Raw genomic sequence first — 23,270 nt, forward strand, 5'->3', positions numbered from 1 at the left:
TCTCATTAACATTGAGGAAGCAGAAGAATATTCCAGCAAGTTCAAACTGGAGGTTTAGTTATCACAACACTGACTCCTAGTTGGCTGTGTGGGTTCAGTGGTTCTGCTCCTCTTCCTTTGGCAGAATTTGCTCCTGGATTCAGTCATTCATTCTTTGGCAACTTTTTAGCTGTTGCCATGAATATTTTCGTTTACATTCATTGATGTATTACTCCATGAGTAATAAATACACTGTTGTCAGCTACATAGGACTGTGTTTCCTGGAAATTGATAGCTCTTTCATTTGCAGAGTCAGCCTTGTTTCCTGATAAAGCTATTACATCATTAGGATCGGCTTGCCTTTTAAGTTCTTTAATCCGTTTTTTGGCTCTGGCAGAGGACTTGTCATTTGTGATATCATCTACAACCACGGCTGCTTTGGTCCTCTGTAGTACATTGGTGCTAGACTGTGGTATTGTTCTTGATTAGCTGCATCCTGTATTTCAAACTTTACTGTTGTGTCATCAAGAGACACAGTTTGGGAGGACGCCTGGGTGGCTTAGTTGGTTAAGTGTCTGCCTTCAGCTCAGGTCATGATCCCAGGGTCCTGGGATCGAGTCCTGCATCAGGCTCCCTGCTCAGTGGGGAGTCTGCTTCTCCCTCTGACCCTCCCCCCTCTCGTGCTCTCTCTCTCTCTCTCTCTCTCTCACACACACACACACACACACACACTCTCTCTCTCTCTCTCCCTGTCTCCCTTTCTCCCTCCCTCCGTCTCGGAAATTAATTAATTTTATTTTTAAAGTGTGGTTGAGGGGCGCCTGGGCGCCTCAGTTAGTTGGGCACCTGACTCTTGATTTCAGCTCAGGTCATAATCCCAGGGTCATAACATCAAGGCCCATGTCACTCTGCGCTCAGTGGAGAGTCTGCTTGAGATTTTCTCCTCTCCCTTCCTCCCCCCCTCCCCCCGGCTCATTCTCTCTCTCTCTTTCAAATAAATATTTATTTTAAAAACTCTTTTAAAAAATGAAGTATGGTTGAACTGTCAACAAAGTAAGGGAATTGGTAGGTGGAGCAGAATTATCGAGAGTGGGAGTCCAGAGAGGTGATGAGTTCTGGAGCCAGCATTTGTCCTGACTAGCACTTGTTACTTTCTGAAGGTCTAAAGCTTGAGTTTAATGAGAAAAAGGGAGAGAATGCCTGTGGCCCATTCATGATAGAAATTTGGATTAGAGATCTCTCCATGTGAAATTAGGAGTCCTTCTTAGTTAAAAACAAAAACAAAAACAAAACCCCTGAAAAACATAGCCATAGAGAAAGATGCTGGTGTTTTTGCCTATCTTGGTTGTGACTCCAGGTAGAATGGGGGAGAGAGGGACTCTTCTTTGAGAAGCACAAACATACACTCCTGTATGTTTGAGGCCAGAAGTCATCCTATCTCTGTGGCAAAAACAAAAACACGCCTCAGTTTAGTTTAAAATGTTCTTGGGTTATTAGTATTCCCAGGTGCCCGAAAGAATCGACACAGATACTTGTTAGAGTATCTCCTTCTAAACACATGCCTCCAAACATTTAAACACATGCCTCCAAAAATTATTGATTTTTAGTTATGAGCTCAAACATAAACAATACAACAAGATAGCATTGTGATGTGGAAAAATCAGTAAACACATGAGGTAATAAGCCACCATCAGAGAGAATCTGCATAAACCACCATCCAGACCAGTGTCTGCACCAATTAGAATTATAAATGCCAGAATGTGATTTAATGGTTAAAGGCAGTATCGAAAGATAATGCTGGGAACCTTTCAGAAGGATGAAAGACAGGGCACCTGGGTGGCTCATTCAGTTAAGCATCTGACTCTCAGTTTTGACTCAGGTCATGATCTCAGGCTTGTGAGATCGAGCCCCACACTGGGCTCCATGCTCAGCACAGAGTCCGCCTGGGAGTCTCTTTTCCTCTCCCTCTGCCCCTCCTCTTGTGTGCACATGCTCCTTCTCTCCCTCTCTCTCTCTCTCTTTCTCTCTCTCAATAAATAAAATCTTTTAAAAAAAAGGGATGAAAGGCAACAACCCTCTGATTAAGGATGCCTCAGAATTCCCAAGCAGGAAATCTAAATAATAATAATTTTACTTATTTATTTATTTTTTTTTTAAGATTTAACTTATTTATTTGCGAGCAAGAGAGCATAGAGGGAGAGTGAGAGGGAGAAGCAGACTCCTCACTGAGCAGAGAGCCCAATGCAGGACTCAGTCCCAGGATCCTGAGATCATGACCTAAGCTGAAAGCAGACGCTTAACCAATTGAGCCACCAATGTGCCCTAAACAGTAATAGTTTTAATGCTGATTCTTGACAAGAAGGAGGGCTGAAAAGTTAAGAATTAAGTAAGCATTTAACTTAGTGCTAGAAAAGTGATAGAATAAATCCAAAGTAGATAGAAGGAAGGAAATAATAAAGCTAAGAGAACAGATGTAGGTTAGCACAAGAAAGACAAAGTTGGTTGTTTGAAAAGGCTAATAAAAATCATCAAAACTTGAGTGAGATTAAGGGAAATAAACATCATTTGGAATAAAAAGACATAACTAAAAATATAGGCAGATGTTTAAAAGACAGTATAAACAACTCTAGCCAATAAATTTGAAAAACTAGATGAACAAATTTTTAGAAAGATCATACTTCCCAGAATTTATTCAGTAATAGGAAATTCTAGTGATTTTTGTACTCTAATTAGTAATATAAATTATCTTTACAAAGACGTCATAGGCCAAGATAGATTTACATACAGGTTCTGAACATTTAGGGAAAAATAAAACTCCATTCTCACCTTAGAACTGTATTTCATTAAGTCTAAAAAAGTACCCCTCCTCCTACTTTCACATCTCTGAAGTTGGGTTAGATCTTTTTTTTTTTTTTTTAAGAGAGGGAGGAAAAAGGTTGGGGGGGTAGGAGCAGAGGCAGAGGGACAGAGGGAGAGGAGAGAGACAGTCTTTCGCAGGCTCCATGCTGGGCAGGGGGGCTCGATTTCATGGTTTTGGCTCACGTCATGATCTTGTGGTTGTGGGATTGAGTCCTGAGTTGGGCTCTGTGCCCAGCCCAGAGTCAGCTTCAGATTCTCTCTCCCTCTCCCTCCCATTCTCTCTTTCTCTGTCTCTCAAATAAATAAATAAAATCTTAAAAAAAAAAACTATGATGTCATTTAACACACAGATTAAAGAAGAGAAACTATGTTATTACCCCATTAATAAAATGTATTTGAAAATTTTAACATCTGTTCATGATACAAAATTTTTTTAGCAAATTAGAAATAGAAGGGAACTCTTTCTTAACCTTATAAAGTTAGAATTGGGAACAAAGAAAAGGTGTGTATCATGTATACTTCATTTCAACATTGTACTTGGAATTTAGCTAGTGAATAAGGTAAAAAGAAATAAAAGTAAAGGAGCAAACGAATTTTATTTGTAGTTAGTATAATCGTTTACACAAGCTCTCCCAAATTCACAGATAAATTATTAAAGTTATTAAGAAATTACTGGATGCATGTTAACTGTGGTTGTGTGTACCCGTAACAAATGTTTAGAAGAATGCAGTTCAAAAAATACCACTTGAAGTAACAGAAAGTAAGGTACATAGCAATAAGTCTAAGAAATCTAACATAGTATCTTCAGGTAGCAAAGTATAACACTAAGATGGTGTATTCTCAATAAATGGAGAGACATACCATGTTTCCAGTAGGAAAATTCAATATTATTAGTATGTCAGTTCTCAAATTGATTTTATCTCTTCAAGGTGTTTTGAATCCATATCTCAACAGGGTTTTTTCATGGTACTGGATAAAATTATCCTTAACTGTCTAGGGAGAGCAAAGGGCAAAGAAGAGTCAAGACCCTGTCGAAGAAGCAGAGCCAGGCAAAGGTCATTAGAGTTCTGCATGACATTGTGGCAAAAGCAAAACTATGGAAAAACAGTAAAAAGATCAGTGCTTTCCAGGAGTTAGCAGGGAGGCAACAGTGAATAAGCAGAGCACAGGTTTTTATGGCAGTGAAAATACTCAGTATGCTACTATAATGATAGATACATATCGTTATGCATTTGTCCAAACCCATGGCATGTACAACATCAAAAAGTGAACCCTAAGATAAAGTATGGAATTTGAGTGATTATTATGTGTCAGTGTAGGTTCATCAGTTCGAACAAATGTACCACTCTGGTGAGGGGAATTGATAATAGGGGAGGCCATGCATATGTGGAGGCAGGGGGTATATGGGAGATCTCTCTACCTTCCTCTCAATTTTGCTGTGAACCTAAAACTGCTCTAAAAGATAAAATCTTGAAAAAAAGAAAAAAAAAAAGAACACATAAGTGTACTGGAAGTGTACTCACCTTGTCCAAACATCATGGTATGGGAGAGCAGAGAAGAAACTTCATCAGCATACTATCAAGACAAGCCAAAGTCAGAAAAAATAATTGAGCAAAGTTCACCTGAACAGTTTGTCCTTGGTTTACAAAGAGATGGTACAGTGGTAGGGGACTTTCTCGTGATGACAGTTCTTTTATATTGAGTATCCTGTTACCTGTATCCCATGCATTCTTACTTTTGCTATCACTTTTTGGTAAAATATATGTTCTAGTACAGCCATTCTCAAGTGGGGTCATATGAGGGAAGTAAGGCCTATAGAAAATAATTTTGGTGAATATTTTCTCAGTTCTCCCAAGGATTATGGTACATGGGTAGAGCCATTATAGATGTATGGGAGAAAAGGTTAATTCATTTTGAAAAGTGGATGTTTCAATGCAGTAGGCCTAATGAATCCCAGGTGAAAAGGACTCTAGTAAATACTTTGAAAATATTCATGGAAAGTAAATTTTAGACCTTACATGTCTAAAAATATCTTTATTTTACCCTGATATGTAACTGATAGTTACATATGGTATGGTATGGAATTTTCAGTTGGAAGTCATTTTCCTTCCAGTTTTGAAAACATTGCATATATTTTGTCCTGATTCCAGAATTATTGGTGATGTCAATAGCTTATTTGATTCCTGATCTAGAGGAACTTGGTGTTGTGAATTATATGCAAAAGGATTCTTCAGTATAAATAGGGGTGGTTCTCAGTTTTTACCTTTCCTGGTTTGTGATTCAGTTCTCTGGGATCTGCAAGACAGTGACTACTTGTTAATCTCATGCTTTCCAAAGTCAAATATATGTTGTTATTGTATCCTGTCCTGGATCCATACTTGTGGAATACATACCCATATTTGTTTATATTTTTAAGAAATTACCCCTTTCTTTTAATTTTAGTTTTAGGAGAGAACACATGAGGTTAGTGTCTTCATTCTGACATTTTAACCTGAAACCCTTTTAGATTTTACATATATTATCCAATTTGATCCTAATAACAATCTGATAATATAGGTAATATTATTAGCATTTTATAGATGAGGAAACAGAGACCCACAGAAGTTAACATAATTGCTAAAATGCATTCAGCTGGGATTAGAACCCAGGCAGTTTAATTTCAAATCCTGCTTAACCATTAACACTAAATGCCCTGAGAGTCAAATACCATTGCATGAATTATAATTATTTCTCTCTTGTCTGTAATTAATGGTCATTTATATTTCATGACATGGAGAAAAGCAAAACAAAACAACCCAAATCCCTGTTGTAGTTGTACTACAAACTTATTTTTACCATTATTTGATTTTTTAAATGCCTTTGCCCAATAAAGAACATGTTACATAAAGGAAATTAAATTTGTTTGTTGTTAGTAAAGAGAAACAGAGTTAGGTTATATAGGATGCTATTGTATAGGAGTGGAGAACTAGCCTTGAATTGTATGCATAACAGTAGGAAGGAAACTGAGATCCTATAGTAAGATACCTGTAAAAATGAACCACTGTCACTTGAAATTTTAAAGGTTAGTTATAAAGAGATAGCATAGTGTATAAATATGGCTATTGTACTTTACTGTTAGATTTAATAATGTGAGATTATACCAGTAACTTAATTTTAACCTAGTTAAGAAAAATATTCCATTTGTTATTGTGATAATAAAGCTGCATTTTTCTTTAAATAGGAGCGTTTTAAGTGGAAGATCCTTATTGGTAGATGATATATTTTGAAAAGTTTAAATGCAATGAACAGGAACTATAGCAGCTCATATCTGTTTCAAGAGAACATGTATTAGAGCACTCAGCATTATTATGGTGTCTTTTCAGTCTTCCCTCTGGATTGGTTTGCATTAACATTGTCTTAATGACTCCTATATCCTTGCTAGAGGTAAAACTTAAATATTTATTTTCCACTTTAGCTGTTAGAATCCATCAAAATTGTACTTGCAAAAATATCTTTCCTTATGAATTCTTAAACATGGCTGAGGCAAGCAGTGGATTAGATATAGATGTAGAGCTTCAGGAGAGATAAACAGTGTTATATTTCTATCCATTTATGAAGTAAGCAAAAACTGGAAAGAATCGGAAGAGGTGGGAAGTGTGGCAGATACTGCAAAAACATAACGGGTATGAGAAAAGGGTTGCATTTTATTTTACTTCATCCTGAATCTCTTAAGTATTGATCTTGCTTTGTTTTACTAAAGCAGCAATTCAGTTCAGGGCATTGCTGGTTTGATGAAGAGGCAAAACATTAGCGGAATAGCCTTTCTTGTTTATCAGTTGATTAAAAAAAAAAAAACCAACAACAACCACCCACTAGCAAGGCTTAATGCCTTTTCTGTTTATTGCTGATTTGACAGTCTCTGGTCCTTCTTTGCTGTTAAATGTGTGTGTCCTTTGTTTGTGCTGGTGGGTTTCGCTACATTTGGATGTGAGAGAAAAGCCTCTCATTGCTATACTGATCTAATTAGCCTTCTGGGCAAGCATATACGTTAAATAGACCTCCTAAGCCATGAAAGAAGAGAGCTCACAACAACGTAGATTTTCTTCTTGTACTGTGGTTTCGCCTGTTTTATTTCCTCCACGAATTGATGGCCGAAAGCTTGTCCGGAATGCTTCATTTGGAGGATACAATGAACTTTCTCCTTCGTTGTCAGGTTTGTTTGTTTAATCTTGCATTCTTAATTTCTTGCAGGCTTTTCATTAAACTAGATATTCCAACATCTTAAAACTGCTTTTGTTTAAACAAAACAGTTTCTATAGTGAAATGTTCAGTTTTAGTGACTGCTGCTTTTTATGGCTTGGCTTTTCCATGTTTTCTCTTAAAATCTCTTAAGCCCAAACTTGAGAACTAGTGATTCAGTGAATTACAAATCTTGCATTGCTGATAGCATGAATTTTTGCTTTAATCATAGAAATAAATATTATGACTCTCTGATAAAATTAAAACCTTTTCTGGACTTGAGATAAATGTAAAATTCTATAAATAAGCAAATCAATTCGGTTTTTGCAAATGGAATCCGGATATTTAATATTGATACTTGTTTGGCTGTTTTCTGCCGAACAGTAACTATGTTAAAATTGATGTTTAGTTTAAGCTTTAGTAGTTCAGGTCCTGACTAAAGTGAAGTTTTCTGTCCAAGTATAATTTTTGAAATAGCCTTCTTGTTGTTAGATGTGTCTTTGTATAATTAGTTTGTGCTAAGAAATTGTTATTTTTAAGATAACATCTTTAAAATGAAATTAAGCATTTGACAGCTATGATTTAGACATTAATAGTTAATGAAATAGTTAATAGAAGTATATCTTAAATTTAATTGTATGAAAAAGATTTATTAGAGCAAATATTTGGATATATATTTTAAAATATTTTAAAATCTGTTTTCCATTCAAAATTTTAAATTGCAACATAATTTGGTCTACTCTTTTGAGGTTATATTTCTTCTTTTAAAATGAAAGTATTCTTTTAATACTCATGGCAAAGAAATCACTGAAACTGGTGCTTGCTTTAACCATCTATAGATTTTTCTGACACATTTTGTTAAATTTGAATTATGTTTTCTGCTTTCACACTAACATTTATTCTTGGCTTTTTGTGAATATTCATGCTGATAGGTGGTATATGCATTATTTTGAGATAGTGAAACACCTTATAGAAGGTGCTACCTGAACAATTAAATAAATTATTATAAATTCACTGATTACATTTTCTTTTCTGATAGTGTTTCAAAAAAGAATCGGATACCATAGTCCTGAACTGTTGCCTAAGTAGCACAAGCTATAAACAGCATTCATAATCTGTATTTCATCTTCTCAGTATAGCATGGTTACCGTCATGCTTCTTATGTTCTCAAAATGGTGTACATTTTAGTTTTTGGCTTTGTTCAGAAGTAGCTTTGAAAATACAACATACTGAAATTTTTTAAAGTTGTTAAATACTCTGTTTGCTTTTACAGTGTGACTTAGTTCTATTTCTGTGTCTCTGTATTTCATTTTTTAAGCTAGCAAGCTTGATAGCAAGTGTTTGCTGACTTTCATATAGTGAGTCTACTTAATATTAAAGAATAATCATGTGACTCTACCAAACAGAAAACTTCACTTTTTAGAAGTTTGGTATTTACTTAATTAGGTAACTAAAGGCAGAATTGTCAGTTTATCTTGTCAAAGAATATATCGAAGGTTACCCTGGATTGATTTATTTGAATGGAAAAGTAAATGGTTGGCTTTGTTTTCTAATTCTTGAAATAAAATCATATTCATAGGGATGCTTCCATATTCCCCTTTTTACAACCAACAGTTGTACTGCAAACAGCCATGAAAGAAAGCTCTTTAAAATATGTTGCATTTTGTCAGGTAAGAAATAGAATGAAATTAGGTACTTGAAAGAAGTGGCTTTTATGTTGTTGTTTTTCCAGTTAAAAAATAAAACATATATTTCTTCTGGGACCTTCCATTGTACTGAAAAAATTTTTTAGATACATTTGTTTTTACTTGACATTATTAGAGGAGAGGTTCTACATTAGTGATATTGAGAGATCATTTTGCCTTACTACTTTGAACATTACTTTCTTTTCATTTTAGTTTCCTTAGAAAAAAATTACTTTTTGTCACTTCTACCTTAAGAAATATACTGGTATGGCCTTTTTCTTTATGATGAGCTATAATGTTGAAATGATACCACCTGCCCATGTATTTTCCAGTAACACCATAGTGCATTTTTTTTTTTTAAGTTCATGTCTGCTTATCTGTTTCTTACCCCAACCTCAGGTATAACTTCTAGATAGGCTTATTGGACCAATCTCTAGAATAGTACCAGAAAATTGGAGTAAATAAAATTTGAGCAAATAAATCACTTATGGACAAACTGTGTGAGCTTTAGTGCACAAATAGGTTTCTTTTTAGTATAGTTTGACTTCTCAGAGGTTTTTTTTTCTTTAGTCCAATTTCTTGATTCTTGGCTGTGTTCAGTATAGTTAATATTAATATAGCTATATTTTATAAATATCTGTTAAATCTGCATTTGTAGATAATGTATGTATAATCTCATTTTAGCAAGACTGAAGCAGCATAAAGCTTGTTTATTATATCTAAACATCGTTGGACCAAATTTATTATGGAAGTACATGAAAAAGATACTTTGTCAATGATGATAGCACTTGTATTCTGTTAACAAATTAGAAGTTAGGGACACGATGTTATTTGGGGATAATATTCCATTGGGTTAGTAGGAGGAAGTAAACTCTGTGTATTACTACACTACTTAAAAATATTTTTATGACCACAGATTTAGGAAAGACTTTCTTAAGACCAAAAAGCACTAACCATTAAAGAATGAGATGGCTAAATTCGACTACCTTAAAATTAAGAGTGGTTTATTTAAAAAATGCAGGTATAAAAAGACAAGAATAGGGAGTTATTTGTAACATACAGCTTGCAAAGGACCAGTATCTGGAATACATCAAGAATTCCTATATAAATCAATAAGAAAAAGATAGACTAGATATAGATTTTAAATGCACAAAGGATTGGGGCACTTGGGTGGCTCAGTTAGTGAAGTATCTGACTGTTGGTTTTGGCTCAGGTCATGACATCATGGGTCGTGGAGATTGAGCCCCTTCTCAGGCTCTACACTCGGTGGTGAGCCGCTTGAAGATTCTCTCCCTCTGCCCCTCCCTCTGGGTGCACAAGCATATGCATATGTGCACTCTCTCAAATAAATAAATCTTTAGGGAAAAAAAAGGCACAAAGGATCTGAGGAGGTCCTTCACAAAGAGAAAGTTAAAATGGCTAATTAACATGAGAAAGTGCTCAAACATCGTTAATAGTCAGGACCACACAAACTAGAACCTCATTATACCATTGATATACACACCCCACAGATTAGCAAAAATATTAAAAATTTGTCAATGTTGATGTTACCATGGATATGGAGAAAGGAGAACTCTTACACACTATTAGTAGAAAAATAAACAATTTGGTATCCTTAAAGTTGAAGATACACATATACTGTAACCCAGAAATTCTTCTAGAATTTAGAGAAACTCACAGGTGTGTGCATATAATGTGTGTGTGTGTGTGTGTGTGTGTGTGTGTAGGATACACTTTCAAGAATATTTGTGGCACCATTGTTCATAAGAGGGATAAATTAGGAACAACCCAAATGTTTATCTACAGTAAATGAATTAATAGTGGTATAGTCATGCAATGAGATTCTAATCCCCAATGAAAATGAATGAAATTCCTGCTTGACAGGCTGGTAAAGAATGTTTACAAAAGTCAAGATAGTTGCCTTTGAGGAGAAGATTAGATTGTGATCAAGAATGGTCCTAGGAAGTGGGGAGGATCTTATGGGATTTTGACATTTCTTTGTTTTTTTATTTGGGTGGTGGTTATGCCAGTATTCACTGTATACGTTAAATTATACATTTGTATTTTATGCATTTTCTGAAGCTGTTCTTTATTTTACATATTTAATAAAATAATTACAAATAACAGTGGAGTCCAGTTTTGTTAATTTTTGGCTCAAATTATGAAATTTTTATGTTTGAAAGGGTGAATAAGGATTAGAGCTTTCTTTTCAGGAATTCACAGTCAATTAAGAAATATGAACATGAAAACAAATAATTGAAGTATATTGTGATAAATAGGGTAGTACAAATATCTATGAAATACTATATATATCAGAGAAGGAGAGAGCTAACTATGCCTACACGATCAGAGCAAGGCCACCCAGAAGAGGTGGCCTTGGGTCTTAAAAGGCACCTAGCAATCTAAAAATAGCATGAATTTTAAAGTTAGACCTAAATTTGAATCAGTTCTGAGACTTTTACTTACTGACATTAGTCAAGTTAATTTCTGTGAACCTTGGTTTTTTCAATTATATAAATTATAGTTAATTCTTGTGGCTTTTGTGTGGTGTTATTTTAAAGATTATTATTAAGTAAAGCATCTAACATAGTGTCATAATCACAAGTGTTCTTACAAATGGATATTGGTTCCTTTATTGTTTTCATTAATATTATTATGTTAATTGTTATTGATAAATTAATCAGAATTAGCCAGGTGCAAAATAAGTGAAAGGATGGGTGTCAAAGGATGTTCTAAGTGAGGAAGGATGTCAAAGCAGGAGAGGTCTAATAAAGTGAAAGAATAGAGAAGTCTATCTGAGTTTTTATTTTTTTATTGAGGCATAACTTACATAGAGTTAAAAGCACAACTTTTTGAATTTTAAGTTATATATAGACCATGTAACCACTTCCCAAATCCACAGAAGACTGCCTCTTGCCCCTCCCAGTCAATTCCTTCTACAACAAAGGTAAACCATCATAACAACCTCTAACCTTATAGATTAGGTTTGCCAGTTCCTGAACTGTATATAAATGAAGTCATACAGTATGTGCTTTTTTTTTTTTTTAATGGAAAGACATGGCTTTTTTCACTCAATATTGTGTCTGTTGTTTTCTGTAGTAGTAATTGGTTCTTTTAATTACTACTACATTGCTGTATAACATTCCATTGTGCAAATATGTTCATTCATTCAACTCTTAATAACCATTTGAGTTGGCTTCAGACTTTGGCTATTATGAATAAAGCACCTATGAACATTTTTGTATCTTACTTTGATGGATATACACAACCATTTCTGTCGGGTATATCTAGGATTAAATTGTTTATTGTTAGAATACCCATAAATTCCGCTTTAGTACATACTTTCAAATGGTTTTCCAATGTGGTTATACCCCATTATACTCTCCACCAGTGGTGAATAGAGTTCCAATTGCTGCACATTCTCATCTATACTTGGAAGGTAGTATCCCTTTAATTTTAGGCATTTTGATGGTGATATAGGTTTCTGTATCATTGAGGCAGAGGGGAGGATAGTAGGAAGACAATTTACTACCTAGAATCACTAACAAGCAAACTTGGTAAAAAGTCATGATCTGACACTGCTCTGCATTATTAATAGTCAATAATGTGTTATAGGCTTCAGATTTTTGTCTATAAATACCACTTTAAAAAAATATAGGAGTAATTTTAAAGTAATTTTGAATCCCCACACATGGTAGAAAATAATAATTCATTAATATTAAGAATTACTTTTATAGGGGCGCCTGGGTGGCTCAGTTGGTTAAGCATCTGCCTTCAGCTCAGGTCATGATCCCAGAGTTCTGGGATCAAGCCCCAAATCAGTCTCCCTGCTTGGTAGGGAGCCTGCTTCTCCTTCTTCTCTGCCACTCCCCCTGCTTGTGCTTACTCACTCGCTCTCTGTCAAATAAATAAATAAAATCTTTAAAAAATATATATATATATATATCTCCCTCACCATCTGCACCCCATCCCCCATGTTCAGGCTCTCTCTCTCTCTAAAATAAATATATCTTAAAAAAGAATTACTTAATTATAAAATGTTACTACTCTGAATAAATATTTTAGAATTTTTTAAACTGAATTAAGTAACTTTGGTTTGCTTTATACTAAAGTCTAAAATTGTCTAAAATTTTGGTAGGTTATTTAAAATTTAATGTTGCATTTATGAAATAGTTTTGTTTCCCCCTAGTATTGGGATTGAGTGATCCTCCTTACCAGAGTTGGGGGGTGGGGGGAGATACCTTCTTCATATAACAGAAAACAATTCAATAAAATCTCTGGATTAGGAAATTGGAATGGATTTGTTTTTAGCTAATATAAGCCAAACAGAAAAATGGTATAATTAATATGTTAGAAGTGGTTTTTAAATGCTTTAGGCACTGGTGCTACTGATGATTTTTTAAGTGCTGCTTAATGAATAATCATGTATATATTTTTAATATAGGCTTTTATTGGACTTAGAACAAATATAGGGAAGAGTTCATAATACTTGCCCTCAGAAGTAGAAGGAACATCTTTAAATTGAGTACTGCTCCTTTTATACATGCACACAAATTTCAGTATTAACATTTCTCTAATTGTACTCCTAATTAACAGTCTGTTAATTGCTTTTGACATAGTGTTAATGTTAATGTGTTACATGATTGCAGGGATCTATGCATGTTCATCCCAGTGCATTCATGTATTTTAGATGCATCGTTTTAGAATTTGTATACAATAGTGCCATGATCATCTTAAGAGTCAACATGAATGGAATGTATACTATGTGGAAAATACTATGCTAGATGCTTTCTAATGGATCCTCTTTTAATTCTCACAGTGCACATTGTTAGGTTTTTTTTTAAGTCTGTCCCTCAGTCTAGATTTATTTTCTCTCGTCTTTTATCACCAATTCTAGAATTGTTTCCGATTTGGCAAGAGGTGTTAAAAGTATGCTGGGGGGCGCCTGGGTGGCATAGCGGTTAAGCGTCTGCCTTCGGCTCAGGGCGTGATCCCTGCGTTATGGGATTGAGCCCCACATCAGGCTCCTCCGCTGTGAGCCTGCTTCTTCCTCTCCCACTTCCCCTGCTTGTGTTCCCTCTCTCGCTGGCTGTCTCTCTCTCTGTCAAATAAATAAATAAAATCTTTAAAAAAAAAAAAGTATGCTGGGTTGGTTCTTTCAGTTGGAATTCTTCATTAGAAAAGAGCTCACTAGAGGGGCACCAACCAACCCTTGGTTTCAGCTCAGGTCTTGATCTCAGGGTCCTGAGATTGAACCCCGACCACGTCGGGCACTGCACTTGGGGAAGTCTGCTTCTCTTTCTCTCTCTCTCTCTCTCTCAAAATAAATAAATAAATCTTAAAAAAAAAAAAAAAAAGAAAAAAGAAAAGGAGGTCACTAGAATAAAAGCTCCAGGAAGCCTGAGTTCATGCAAAGTGCTCTAAGGGCACAGAAAAGAGGTATTTAGCTTGATGTTGATGGGTACAGGAAAAGACTTCATTGCTTGTGTAAGCCTTAATCTGTTCTAAAGGGTTATTGTATTACGTATTGATCCCTTAGAAATCTTTTAAACTATAATAGTGTAACACTGTATGTTTAGTCTAGGCTTTTTGTACCAGTATACATCAAATATAACGTATATTTGAAATTGGATGACTTACATGCATTTGCTTCTTCATGTCTGTATACTATATAGTAATACTGAAATAATAACAATGTTTTTTAAAGGTTTTGAAAGAGGAAAGGAAGACATTTCTCAAAATAAAGATGAATCTTCACTTTCTATGTCAAAGAGCAAGGTAAGCAAGTGTTGTCCCCACATACATGACTATGGCATTTTTCTAATATCTAAGAAGAAGAACTAACAAAATTCTGTCAGATTTTTATGGGATGTTTTTATGTTGGTATATCTAAATCATGCAGTATATATGAAAAAAGAAAAGTTCCCTGGGTTATGTCAGTCCTGTTGGTTACTTGGAAATACAGCCTATTGGTAACCAGTTCTCTCCAGAATGACATTGTTTCTGATATGTCTGCTATTGTAGTACTTCTCAGACTAAGAGTTCCATTCAGAGAAGTTCTCAGGATTTATTGTTTGTTTTTAAGTCTTAAGAGTTTTGAGTTTATTTGAATGACAATCAAAATACATATATTTTACTGTTAAAGGCCAAAGGTCTCTTGCAGTAATAGCCTGCAATTGAAAGACATGTTCTTAGAATAAGATACAGTTTCCTAAATTAGTAATTCTCAAATTGGAATACTTGTACATATTTTTACTGTTGAGAACTTTTTAAGAGTATATATTCAAATGTAAGAAACATGTAATACATTGGTTTTCCTATGGGTTTATAATTCACTAGATTTGCTATAATTTGTTAAGGATTTGACTTCTGACTGTTCTTTCAGGTCAGGTTCAATAGAAGAAGCTTTTTGTGGAATCAAACTTCAGTGACTGTCAGAAAATCTGTTTCTTAAGCTAGTAAATTCTCTGCTGTTCTCAGCTACTGAGAGCTACTACCCATTATTTTTTCTGCCACAGCTACTAGTCTCTAGCTGTCCTTATGGTAGCAGTTGTGGCATTCCACTGTGGGAAAGAAACCATTATGCGATGAAACACCTCTTTCTTAGCAAAATAGAAGTTGGGCATATGTGTGATGAACAGAACATGAAAAAACCCTACATTTTTGTTTCCATTCATGGCAATGGTTGAGAAGAGTCCATGATTTTTTTTAATGTATAATTTTACCAAATTTTATCCACACTTTTCGAGTATTCATTACTTAAATATCTATCATATGTGTAAAAGTACTTAGGATAGTTTAATAGTACCTTGTGTGTATGTATGTATATATACATGTGTGTGTGTGTATGTGTGTATATATATGTGTGTATATATATATAAAACATACAAGTAAGAAATTCCTTGATCATTTTATGAGATGTGTAATTAAAGAGAAAATCATTTATCTTGAGTCTTTAATAGCTAGAAATATAATGAAATTTATAGAACTTTTAAAAACCCATTTTCAAGCAGTTAATACCAGAATTGGTGAACATGTGGTAGTACAGTATTCCTACTCAGAAGTCCAAATACTTAACCCCCACACTTATATATCACAGCCACTTATAAGTAGTCTCTAAATTGGAGGGAGGGGAAGTGGGAGAGCAGGGAGCCTGAAAAGAAATTTTACATACCTTAATGAAACAGGGTGGATTAATGAAAAGAAAAATATAGGCTTCAGAACTGTGCCTTTAATAGCACCAATTTTATTTGACTCTTTAAATTTAAATTAACTAAAATCAAATGAAATTAGAAGTTTAGTTCCTCGGGGCGCCTGGGTGGCGCAGTCATTGAGGCATCTGCCTTCGGCTCAGGGCATGATCCCGGCGTTCTGGGATCGAGCCCCACATCAGGCTCCTCCTCTGGGAGCCTGCTTCTTCCTCTCCCACTCCCCCTGCTTGTGTTCCCTCTCTCTCTGGCTGTCTCTATCTCTGTCAAATAAATAAAATCTTTAAAAAAAAAAAAGTTTAGTTCCTCAGTTATACTAGCCACATCTCAAGTACTCAGTAGCCACATATGGCATTTTTGTCATTCAGAAAGTTCTTCTGGACAGCACTGCTTTAAAGTAAAAAAAAAAAAGCAAGTTTGAATCTTGATTCATATACATTACCTTTGACTTCTTAGATACTAATTACAGTGATATTAATAGCTGTTTTGTATTAAGAGCTTACTATGTGTCGCCTTAACTCTCCTAACAATACTAGAAGGTGGTAGGTATTATTGGCTCCATTTTCTAAGTGAACAAACTGAAGCTTAGAGAAATTAAATCAGGGTCAGAGTGGTAAAGCTGGGATTCAGAATGGCTTCAGTTTTCTTATCTGTACAAAGGAGATAAGATCCACATCCCAGATTGTGATACTCCGAGTACCTAACAGAGTAGTAGGTATTTGAGAATTCATCTTCTTTCTTTGAATAAGAATTACGGTGAGGAAACCTGGCTGGCTCAGTTGGTCGAGCATGTGACTTTTAATCGTGGGGTCATGAGTTCAGGCCCTACATTGGATACAGTGCTTATTTTAAAAAGGGGGGGGCGGGGATTACAGTGAATGAGTGGGATTCTTAACATGGTAACTAGTGTAAGTAAAATTGTACTTAAATACTGATATTTTCCAACAGGTGAAACCTATTGATTTTATCTTAACTTAGATTTAATCCTTGTTTATTCTGTTAGCTTAAGAGATGCATAGTCACGTTTATCTTTAAATATTTTAACACATCACCCACTCTTGTTTTTCACAACAATCCTAAAATTTATACATTTATCATTAAACCACATTCTCATGGAATTCTTAACATTTTAACCCTACTTACGTAACTTCAGGAAACGTTTTGTTATTCCTTCTGTAATCAGCGTGCATAACTGAGACCATCATAATTTTAACTTTATATTTTTCTGAATTTGATGCAAAAAGTATTAATACTGCCATTTTGGTCATAGGATTTGGGATTATTTCTTAAAATACATGATTAAGACCAGTAAGCACAATGGAATATACTCCCCCCCATTTTTAAAAAATAAAGGCAGTTTCTATTTCTCATGCATCCTATAAATGAGTGAATTGGAAAAGTCAGTTAATCAAATCCATCCCATCTTGCTGTTAGCATTTTAAATGAATTTTTAGTAGTCCATCCCAACAAAAGGAATTACCAGCATGGGTACTGTGTCTAGTGGGATAAAAGTAATCCTATATTACAAGGATGGTGGTTTTTGAGCCCAGATCTATTTATTGACTTGATTCTCCAGCTGTACGCAAATCTGCTTTTCTGTAGGGATGCTAAATGTCTATCGCTTGCAGTAAAAAACATATTTACCTGGACATTTAAAAAACCCTTCCAAATCAGGATATCTGATCTAGTCATATTAACATTATTATTATTATTATTTTCCCTTATATCTGTAGTATTTTATAGTTTTCAAACCAAGAGGAAAGTATTCTTATATGTTAATGTTCCATTTATTTAAAGGTCAGATTTTTGACAGCATAGTCACAAACCTGATAGTCACAAACCTGAAACACAATATATACCAAGTAGTATGTTAAACACATCATGCACACTACCTCATTTAATCCTCAAAGCAACCCTACAAATTAATAGGAGTAACCTCATTTTACAAACAAAGAAACTAAGACTGAAAGAGATTGAATGACCTTCGAAGTCATACAGCCCATAAGAGGACAGTAGTTACAGGGGAGGAGATGAAAAGAAAGAAGGAAAAAGAAAACATAACATACTGAGCGTTCTAAGGCCATTTAATGAAGAAACAAACAGTACTATACATTAAACCCTGTGGTCATCATTAAGATAGTGTTCAGTAAGGTTATAAAAGAAGGACAAGTTAGTTTAGTAAAATATTTCCAACAAAAATAGTTTGAGTTTTGGTATTTAAAAGGAAACCTGTAGATTCAGAAAACTTAGGTGTAGTGTATTGAAAAAGCTTGTAGAACTTGGGCAGTGGATTCCCCACCCCCACCCCGCCCCGCCCCAAACTGGCTATACACAATGGCAAAGATTCCTTGAAATGTGTGTTCTCTAAAATTTACCAAGCTCAAGTGACCCTCTTCTGCCCTGCCGGTGCCTTATATACTAGAATCTTTTAGGAATCACCGAGCCAGATCTTGTCAGGGAAACATATTTCCTGTTGATAAATCTTAAATTTGAGTCTGCTAAAATTGTGTGAATAGTTTTAGAAGGTGAGAAATCATTACAGTGAAATGGCTAAGAGCATGAGACTGGGAATTAGGTAGACCAGGTTACAAATCCCAGCTCATCTACTTACTGGCTTTGTGACTTTGGGAAGTTATTTTTTCATTGGTTAGTCTTGGTTTTCTTAATAGCAAAAGGGAGATACTATTACTATCTCATAGGTTTGCTTGGAGGATTAAATGAGGTAGTGCACATTGAAGTGTTTAGAAAAGTACTTGGTAAAGAATAAGGAGCCATTAATTTCCATTAGCATTTATTCTTCATTTATTAGTGTCTAAGAAGTACATTATAATACACATTCTCCTATTAAGCTGTGAGAAATAGAAATCATCCTAGTCTTCTGACAATAGTTGTGCCATTTTTAGGTTTTCGGGGGCAAGGAGAACACAGAGACCATTTGGCTTGAGCAACTTTGTAAAATTGTTTTGGTTATCACGATCAGTGCCATTGCCATGAGAGTAAGTAGTATGATGTTTCAAGTTCAGTTCTTAAAGGAGTGACCTTAACAAAAATTTAATTGGGTTAATCCCCACCTTCTGCATTGAGCATAGTTTGTCGTTCCCTTCTATCTAGTGCAACCAGTTATTGTCATCATCACCATAATAACCCATATTTTTTACCAAGTAGCAGAGGTGTTTTTTCAGAGAGATAAAAGAAATGAGTTGGAAATGCTAGTTTAATTTTCATTTTATTAATTCATCAGATATTTAGTGAGCCCTTTCTTTTCCCCAGGTGATAGCTGGGTTTCATTGGTAAATAAGTATGGTCCCTGCCTTCATGGTTCTTCAAATTGAGTGAGGGAGTTTTGTTATCTGTAACAAACCCAAAGTTTTGTTATCTATAATCACACCTAGTGCTTTGCAGGTCTAGCCAGTCAACATTTGAAAGCCACCATTTGGATTAAACCCCATATACTTTCTTGGCACCAGGAGTCATGCTAAGAACTTTAAATACCTTCTCCTATGTCTAACAATAGATAAAACAATAGATAAAAATGAAAATCATAGGACACGGGACACTAAATGTGTTTAATTTTATTGTCCAAGATTTATAGAAGCAGTTTTCACATTTATGTTCTTTTACTCTGGTGAAAGCATGTAGTCTCTTCAAAAGAGTGCTGGATTAGGAGACCTAGATTCCAATCCCTGTGATATTATTGTTAGTTTAGAAAATCAACCTCCAGAGCCTCCCTTTCATGATTTGTAAAATGGAGATAAAACCACTTGTTATGTCTATTTTTAAGGTTCTTTTTTTTTTTTTTAAGATATATTTATTTGAGAGAGGGAGAGAGAGTGCGAGTGCACCTATGGGGAGGGGCAGAGGGAAAGAAATGAACTCCAGTAAGCGCAGACCCCAATGTGGGGCTCAATCTCACACCCTGAGATCATAAGCTGAGCCAAAATCAAGAGTCAGATGCTTAACTGACTGAGCCACCCAGGCGCCTCTATTTGTCAAGGTTCTAATGAAGATCAAATAAAAATAAGTATAAGCAAAGTCCGGAAACCAGTTTAAGGCAATAATACTTTAGGGTCACTGGATAGGTAGGAAGAAGTAGATGCTAGGAATATTGGTTTTTAAGCACTACAAATTAGATAGTATTTTAATACTAATTTCTGAAGATATACATATTTCTTTCTATTGGAGAAGTAGCAATAGGGCAATGTGTGCAGTAACTTGCTAGAATGCACATGGCTTGGTTGATTTGGAATATTTTAACTGTTAAAAATTACATTGCTTTGGATACTTTCAAGAATAAATCATTGCATGTGTTTCTTAGAAATATTCTGGAAAATATAATGCAAACATTTACAAATGATCTTATTTAACCTCACATTGTAGATTAATTTATTGATTAGGTTTTTTTTTTTTTTTTAAGTTTGGTTTTGGTTTTTTTTTAGTAATCTCTACATCCAACGTAAGGCTTGAAGTCATGACCCCAAGATCACGAATTGCATCTGAGCCAGCCAGATACCCCTGATTAGTGTTTATTTTGTGCTTTTGTGAGTTTAACATGGATTAACTTTTAAACTAAAGGTATCTATATAGGGAAACCTGGCATTTGAAAATTTATTTTTGCCTAAATCACAGCAATAAATGGGAAGAATTCACAAACATAGCTTTAACATTAATTTTTATATGCTGTATGTGTAGAATAAGTGAATATTTTAATTATTATTTCTCTTTTGTTCATTTCTATGTGATTTCAGTCTGAATCTAAACTTTACAATGGCTCGGAGAAAGATAGTTCTGCTTCAAGCAAGCTCACAAAAAAAGAATCTCTCAAGGTTAGTTTCCACAGTTATTTCATAAATAACATTATGCTTTGCATGTGCTTTTGTAAGTAGGCTAACAAGATAAATATGTGTCTCCTGAAGAAAAATAATATCCAGAGAGGCACACATAAAGAATGTTAATATTTGTATGGCACACTGGAGTCAAGAGGCTGCTTGGTGACTGTCCAGTGCTGTCTCAGGCCTCAACTGGCCATTCCTTTGGCTGAGGACTGGATAGTTCTGCACAGTTGTACCTAGTTAGGCACATCACTGTGTTGTAGAACGTGTAATGGGAAGCTCTGGTGCTTTTTGAAATTCAGGTTTACTAACTGCAGGGTCGTGGGGTGAATTTGGCCCACAGGTAGATATATTTGTTTGATTTATACAATGTTTTAAAAATTTGAGGTAACAAATACAAGTTCAGCTTTCCAACCTCTCTTTAAGAAATATGCACTTTGGGGGGCGCCTGGGTGGCACAGCGGTTAGGCGTCTGCCCTCGGTTCAGGGTGTGATCCCGGCATTATGGGATCAAGCCCCACATCAGGCTCCTCCGATATGAGCCTGCTTCTTCCTCTCCCACTCCCCCTGCTTGTGTTCCCTCTCTTGCTGGCTGTCCCTATCTCTGTCAAATAAATAAATAAAATCTTTTTTTAAAAAATGAAAAAAAAAAAAAAAGGAAATATGCACTTTGGGCTTGCCTTCCAGAATGGCCACAGATCCTGGATCTTAAGAAACACATGCTTTCTAATTGACTCTGATCCCTACATGGTCTATTTTACCCCTTTTTTCTTATATCTGATCCTGTATGCATTTGCATTTGCAATCCCATATTAAATCTACTGTTATTCAGATATGCATATTAATAGAGACCAAAAGTCTGAAGCTTTTTGGCTGTAGAATTATTTAAATTTTGTTAGGTGTATGTAGTCTTTTTGTCATTAAGTGCAACTAGGAAGGTTTTATAACTAAAAGAAATGTATCACTGGTAGACCACTCTTCTCCCATCCATATAATAACAACAAAATAATAACAAGACTATATTAATCCACTGCAGCCTTCCCAGATTATCTCATAGGTAACTTATGAAGGTAAAACTTTGATATTTTAAATGAATTAATATCATTTTATGATTTCTTAAGTATTTATATCTTAGTATCAGGAAAGAGCAAAATTGCCAGTTGCAAACAAATGCAGCATTGTTTGTAATATGAAAAAGCTGATAACAGTGGATTTCCATCAGTAAGAAAACTTGAGAAAAATTATAGAAGCAGTAATAGCATTGGTGGTTAAGAGCATGTCTTTTTGAGCCAGTCTGCCTTTGATGAATCGTGACTCCATGACTTACTAGCTGTGTGATCCTTGGCAAGTTACTCTTCGTGCCTCAGTTTTCTCATCTGTAAAAGAAGGATAGTAATTGTCTTTCTGGGGTTATTGTGAAGATTAAATGAGGTAGTACTGGTAAAGTGCTTAGAACAGGAACTGGTATGCAGAATGTGTCCAGTAAAAGTTAACTCTTACTGTTTTATTCATACTGAGAAGCTTATATAGCAATTAAATGAGTGAGGTAGGCATGCAAATTCTCCAAAATATATTGAATGGGAGAACCTTTTTTTAAAAACAATACGTTTAAAAAAACAAAACCACAAAAGCTATATATTTCTATAGGTTGTATACATAGAAAAAGCCTAAAAGGATAGTGTTTTCCAAAAGTGTTAATAGTGGTCAATTCTGGGAATTGGAATAGGGTAGGGTATAATAAAGACAGCTGTTAGCTTTATTTGTGTTGCTGGAAATTCATACCATGAGATTGGATGCATGTAGTATTATGTAATTTTTAAAAAAGGTAAAATTCTTCAAAAAGATACAGAGAACTAGTGATCAGAAAAACTGGATTCTAACCTCTAAAAACTCCTACAAGCTCTTAAAAAAAAAAGTTCTTTTATCCTAAGATGCTAGAATTCTGAAAGAGGCTTAGAATCTTACAGTCTACATATTATAGACCTCAAAAATTTGGATAGAAATTGCCCGTTTCTAATGAATTTTTAATTTTTCTATTATTTCTGTAAAATAGGTGCAAAAGAAAAATTACCGAGAAGAAAAGAAAAGAGCCACAAAGGAGTTACTCAGTACAATCACAGATCCTTCTGTTATTGTTATGGCTGATTGGTTGAAGGTCAGTTTGTATTGAAGTTTAAATTCGAATTGCTGGATGTTTACCTACTGAAATAGGAAAGCCCAGAGTGCACCTGAAGCCTTCAAGACAGAAACAACTCCTGGGATGATTGTTTTTCACTGGTAACCTATTAATTGTATCCCAGAGGTTCTATGTTCCAGTCTTAATGGGGAGAAGGAAACTTAATGTTGTCTGTCTTGAAATAACATCAAATATGGATAGCAGTTCTTTTTGAAAGAATTTTTGGTTTGTGTGAATTATGTAGTCTAAAGAAATATTTTGCTGTTCAAACTATCTTATTGAGAAGATATGAAACAAAGTTAATATAAAAGTTATC

The 23,270-nt window shown here is 34.9% G+C and overlaps 1 protein-coding gene, 1 non-coding gene and 1 pseudogene across 18 annotated transcripts in view; 2 read left to right on the forward strand and 1 right to left on the reverse strand.

Moving 5' to 3' along the window:
* Positions 1-23,270, forward strand: part of OSBPL8 (oxysterol binding protein like 8) — a 158,025-nt gene that overhangs the window by 93,781 nt on the left and 40,974 nt on the right. For 16 of the 17 annotated variants that reach the window (XM_048218186.2, XM_044384575.3, XM_044384578.3 and 13 more), the window contains 3 exons: positions 14,449-14,519; positions 20,695-20,772; positions 22,832-22,933. In XM_048218186.2, coding sequence (XP_048074143.1) covers positions 14,449-14,519; positions 20,695-20,772; positions 22,832-22,933 — 251 coding nt within the window. Of the gene's footprint in view, positions 1-6,835; positions 7,031-14,448; positions 14,520-20,694; positions 20,773-22,831; positions 22,934-23,270 lie in introns of those variants that run through there. The other variant, XM_026499996.4, reaches the window with a different exon arrangement.
* Positions 55-5,164, reverse strand: LOC113255952 (ras-related protein Rab-5A-like; annotated as a pseudogene).
* Positions 15,252-15,384, forward strand: LOC113256492 (small nucleolar RNA SNORA41). Its single transcript, XR_003316696.1, has one exon. It is a non-coding gene; the product is annotated as a small nucleolar RNA SNORA41 (small nucleolar RNA).

The sequence above is a fragment of the Ursus arctos genome, unplaced genomic scaffold, assembly GCF_023065955.2.
Source record: "Ursus arctos isolate Adak ecotype North America unplaced genomic scaffold, UrsArc2.0 scaffold_21, whole genome shotgun sequence".
In the NCBI taxonomy this organism is placed as follows: Eukaryota; Metazoa; Chordata; class Mammalia; order Carnivora; family Ursidae; genus Ursus; species Ursus arctos.